This window comes from Theropithecus gelada, chromosome 19 (genome assembly GCF_003255815.1).
Source record: "Theropithecus gelada isolate Dixy chromosome 19, Tgel_1.0, whole genome shotgun sequence".
Taxonomy (NCBI): Eukaryota; Metazoa; Chordata; class Mammalia; order Primates; family Cercopithecidae; genus Theropithecus; species Theropithecus gelada.
Genome location: NC_037687.1, coordinates 36981602 through 36987125, shown reverse-complemented (window position 1 = coordinate 36987125; position 5524 = coordinate 36981602). Strand labels below are relative to the sequence as shown.

Here is a 5524-nt window from a genome sequence, read left to right as displayed (position 1 = left end):
AAAAAAAAAAAAAAAAAAAAAAAAAAAAAAAAAAAAAAAAAAGAAGAAGAAGAAGCAGTTGGGCTCGGTGGCTCATGTCTGTAATCCCAGCACTTTGAGAGGCCAAGGTGGATGGATCACGAGGTCGAGAGATGGAGACCATCCTGGCTAACACGGTGAAACCCCGTCTCTACTAAAAATACAAAAAATTAGCCAGGCGTGGTGGTGTGAGCCTGTAGTCCCAGCTACTCGGGAGGCTGAGGCAGGAGAATGGCGTGAACCTGGGAGGTGGAGCTTGCAGTGAGCTGAGATTGCACCACTGCACTCCAGCCTGGGCAACAGAGTGAGACTCCATCTCAAAAAAAAAAAAAAAAAAAAAAAAGCAGCAGAACCAGAGAGGTTAATTTGCCCAGAGACACAAAACAAGTTTATGGCCATGCCTGGGCCCTTCCAGGCTAAGTCTGAGGATGGAAAGGCTGCCAGATTCCCACTAGACTATAAGTCTCTGGAAGTCAAGGTTAATGACAATGATGTGGATAACACATCATTTATTCGTGGAGGCAGTGTATGGAATCTTGGGTGCCACCATTTCCTCTCTGTGTGACTTTGGTCAACTAAGTTGCATAACCTCTCCAAGCCTCAGTTTTCTCATTAGTAAATGGGCTTTATTACAGGTCCTGTGTTATAGGGCTGTTCTGAAGATATATTGCATTAAAGCAGATAAAATGCCTTCTAGCCCAGGTTCAGTGGCTCCGGCCTGTAATCCCCGCACTTTGGGAGGCCCAGGCGGGCAGATCACCTGAGGTCAGTAGTCTGAGACCAGCCTGGCCAACATGGTGAAATCTCCTCTCTATTAAAAATATAAAAATTAGCCAGCCATGGTAGTGGGCACCTGTAATCTCAGCTAATTGGGAGGCTGAGGCAGGAGAATTGCTTGAACCTGGGAGGTGGAGGCTGCAGTGAGCCAAAATTACGCCACTGCACTCCAGCCTGGGTGACAGAGTGAGATTCTGTCTCAAAAAAAAAAAAAAAAGACCAGTTTAGCATCTGGCATGCAGTAGGGGCTCAAGAATATAGCTAACATCATTTACTAATTTGGCCACTATTTGTTTTTTCTTTTCATTCTTTATTCTCTTCTATTTGTCTTGTTCGTTACTATATACTATGAACACATCATTTGGCCACTATTTGTTGAAAACCTAGGGAGGTCTTGCTTTAACGACTTACTGTCTTTGTGTTCTCTTTTTTTTTTTTTTTCCTTGAGACGGGGTTTCGCTCTTGTTGCCCAGGCTAGAGTGCACTGGTGCAATCTCGGCTCACCGCACCTCCGCCTCCCGGGTTCAAGCGATTCTCCTGCCTCAGCCTCCCGAGTAGCTGGGATTACAGGCATGCGCCACCATGCCCAGCTAATTTTGTATTTTTAGTAGAGATGGGGTTTCTCCATGTTGCTCAGGCTGGTCTTGAACTGCCGACCTCAGGTGATCCACCCACCCCGGCCTCCCAAAGTGCTGGGATTACAGGAGTGAGCCACCGCGCCTGGACATGTTATCTAATTTTACAGAGAAGAAAACAATTTCCATGAAGTGGAGTGACTTTCCTAAGGTCACACAGCAAGTAAGCACTCCAAAGCTTGGATTCACACCCTGGCTCTCTAGAAGTAGTAGGTCAAGCCGGGTATGGTGGCTCATGCCTGTAATCCCAGCACTTTGGAAGGCTGAGGCTGGAGGATCATTTGAGTTCAGCAGTTCAAGACCAGCCTGGGCAACATGGTGCGATATCCCCCCATTCAGCTCTGATCTGTACACAAAATTAAAAAATTTAGCCGAGTGGGGTGGCACACACCTGTGGTCCCACTGAATACCACTGCACTCCAGCCTGGGCAAGAGCAAGACTCTGTCTCAAAACAAAAAACAGAAGTGGTGGGTCTGAGGGCCCTGCCAGGGCATCTCTGTACCACCCTCCTCCCACCTCTAGATGGGTTGCTGGAGCTCTTGGCACAAAGAAAGTGAGCAGAGGCCAGGCACAGTGGCTCATGCCTGTAATCCCAGCACTTTGGGAGGCCCAGGAGGGCAGATCACAAGGTCAAGAGTTCGAGACCAGCCTGGCCAATATGGAGAAACCCCTTCTCTACTAAAAATACAAATATTAGCCAGGTGTGGTGGCGGGTGTCTGTAATCCCAGCTACTCAGGAGGCTGAGGGAGGAGAATCTCTTGAACCCAAGAGGCAGAGGTTGTAGTGAGCCAAGATCATGCCATTGCACTCCAGCCTCGGTGGCAAGAGCAAGAATACCGTCTCAAAAAACAAAACAAAACAAAACAAAAACAGTGAGCAGAATGGCCTCCACCTGCATCAGTAGTAATGGGGAATGTGCTTCTCTCAGCTTGGAGAGCAACTTCACTTCCAGTGGCTCATGTGTTGAGCCTCACATCTGATTGCATTTCACAACAATGCTGTGAAGAGGGTGTTAATTGCCCATTTTGCTGAGAGGGAGCTGAGGTTCAGGGAGGTTGACTTCCCAGGGTCCTATAGGATCTGCTCTGGGGTCTGATAGAGATAGCTGCCAAGGCCACGCCTCCCCTGCTGCCCTCTGGTGCCTCTCCACTTCCCAGCTCATCCATCCATTCCTCCCACACACATGTCCACTCACTCACAGCCCCCTGACTGCCCCATTCTACAAGCCACAATAACTACAGTCCTAAGACAGAGGGACCCCTTGGGTGGGGACCCTGCCTGGAGTGGCGCCCAGAAGTCTTCACTTGGGATGAAATTTGTTCACAACTTTTCTGATTCTGGTTTTTGGTGGGGATTTTTTTTTTTTTTGAAACAGAGCCTCGCTCTTGTTGCCCAGGCTGGAGCGCAGTGGCACAATCTCAGCTCACTGCAACCTCTACCTCCCAGGTTCAAGCAATTCTCCTGCCTCAGCCCCCCAAGTAGCTGGGATTACAGGCATGAGCCACCACACCCAGCCAATTTTTGTATTTTTAGTAGAGATGGGGTTTTAGCAGGTTGGCCAGGCTGGTCTCGAACTCCTGACCTCAGGTGATCCACCTGCCTCAGCCTTCCAAAGTGCTGGGATTACAGGCATGAGCCACTGCACCTAGCCCTAGTTTTTGTAGTTTTAGTAAAGATGGGGTTTCACCATGTTGGCCAGGCTGGTCTTGAACTCCTGACCTCAGGTGATCCACCCGCCTTGGCCTCCCAAAGTGCTGGGATTACAGGCGTGAGCCATGGAGCCCAGCCGGTGGGGATTTATTTATGTATGTTTTTGGAGACAGGGTCTCACTTTGTTGCCCAGGCAGTAGGGCATCATGCAGCGGTGTGATCATTGCTTACTATAGCCTTGAACTCCTGGACCCAAACAATATTCCTGCCTCGGCCTCCCTCACACCTGGGATTAGAGGTGTGAGCCACTACACCCAGCTGTGAGGGGTATTCAGAAAGACAGTCTCCCTAAGTTATCTGTCCAAGGCCCAGCTTTCTAAGGTTCAGTTCTTTTTTTTTTTTTTTTTTTTTTTTGAGACGGAGTCTCGCTCTGCCGCCCAGGCTGGAGTGCAGTGGCCGGATCTCTGCTCACTGCAAGCTCCGCCTCCCGGGTTCACGCCATTCTCCTGCCTCAGCCTTCCGAGTAGCTGGGACTACAGGCGCCCGCCACTGCGCCCGGCTAGTTTTTTGTATTTTTTAGTAGAGACGGGGTTTCACCATGTTAGCCAGGATGGTCTCGATCTCCTGACCTCGTGATCCGCCCGTCTCGGCCTCCCAAAGTGCTGGGATTACAGGCTTGAGCCACCGCGCCCGGCCTCAGTTCTTATTTTAGGGGTCTCAGCAGGAAACAGGGGCACACTCAAACACTCAGTGTTTGCCAGAAGAGGATTTAATGAAGAGACCATTCACAGAGGTGTGGGCAGGAATGGCGGAGCACCTGGGACTCACAATGGTGGGATGGAATCATTACCCCTGGGCCTGAAGGAGCAGGGGAGGGAGCCTTGTTAAGGCACCTGGCCCGAGCTATACCCATGGGTACAAGCCACCCAACAGGAGCCATGGCTTTTGGCGGAGGAATATAGTTACTGCTGCCAAAGTCACAGGCAGGGACAGAGCATAATAAATATCTTGATCTAGGCCAGGTGTGATGGCTCACACCTATAATCCCAGCACTTTGGGAGGCTGAGGTGGGTGGATCACCTGAGGTCAGGAGTTTGAGACTAGCCTGGCCAACATGGCAAAATCCTGCCTCTATTAAAAATACAAAAATTAGCTGGGTATGGTAGCACATGCTTGTAGTCCCAGCTACTTGGGAGGCTGAGGCATGAGAATCACTTGAACCCAGGAGGCGGAGGTTGCAGTGAGCTGAGATCATGGCACTGCATTCCAGCCTGGGTGACAGAGCGAGACTCTGTCCCACCAAAAATAAAAAATAAAATAAAAATAAATAAATATCTTGATCTCACTCTCCTCCCTCTCTAATCTCCTGCCAGGGTCCCCAGTTTGGCCAAACCCCACCTGAAAGCAGAAGGCAAGGGGGCCCAGGAGAGGCTGGCCGTAGGAGTCAGCTCCAGGACATGCAGCTCTGAGAAGGAAGGTTAGGCAAAGAGTAGCCAGCCCAGGGGCCTCTCTCCTCCTCCATGTTTGGCTTTGCGGAGGGGTTGAGAGATAAGACTGGCTGCGCTTGTCCTTCAAAGCAGAGTCTGTGCCTGATTCCTGATTCCAGAACAGCTTTGCTCATCCTTCCAGGCCCAGGTACTTCGTTCAAGAGGCCATCCCCAGTCCTGGAGTTAATTTCTCCCATCCATCCCTGGCTTCCCTGGTTCTCAGTGTCTATCACATCACTCAGCCCAGTGATTTGGCAGTATTCTCTGCATAGGTTTTTCTCCCCAGGAGACGGTTCTAGCTTCCTCTACACTGAAAGCTTCTTGCAGCCTTGGGCCAAATAAGGCTGTTTGCTCTGATACAGGGCCCAGCACAGCCCAGGTGCCAATGTTTGCCAAGTGAGCTGAATCTTATGGGCTCAAATATACCTCATTCTGCCTTGCTATATGCAATCTGGGCACATGTGTGTCTGTCTCCCTGAGTAGACTGGGGCTCCTGAGAGGTGAGTGACCCAGGCCTAGCACACAGCAGGCATCAAATATTGCCTAAATTAGCCTAAGTAAAACCATCCTCCTTCCCTTCACTCATTCAACTGTTTTTTTGGAGCTTCCAGATAGCTGAGCATATGGAGGTTCCTGGAGGATGGTGTGCCCAGGGAGGGCATGGAAGCTTCATGCCCCTTCCTCCATAACTCTGCCCTATTTATCTCTTCATCTGTATCCTTTTCAATATCCTTTATAATAAGCCACTAAAGCTAAATATGGCCATGTGACTGAGCTCTGGCAATGGGACACAATCGTAAGTGGTATGAGGTGAGCGACCCTTCCTTTTTACTTTCATTGGATAGAATGAGGCATTAGAAGGGAGCTTGGACTGGTCTTGGACGGGTGTGGATTTAGGGCCACAATCTGGAGATGGTGGAAGACCAAGATGGGAGTCTGCATCTTTGGTAGATTG

General features: G+C 49.9%; 1 protein-coding gene across 1 annotated transcript in view; it reads left to right on the top strand.

The window, feature by feature from the left end:
- LOC112611963 (pregnancy-specific beta-1-glycoprotein 6-like) overlaps positions 1-5524 on the top strand; it is a gene marked incomplete at its 3' end in the record, with an annotated part of 21192 nt that overhangs the window by 8339 nt on the left and 7329 nt on the right. The window contains exon 3 of the mRNA XM_025365915.1: positions 4856-4965. Within this exon, the coding sequence (XP_025221700.1) occupies positions 4856-4965 (110 nt within the window). The remainder of the gene's footprint in view (positions 1-4855; positions 4966-5524) is intronic.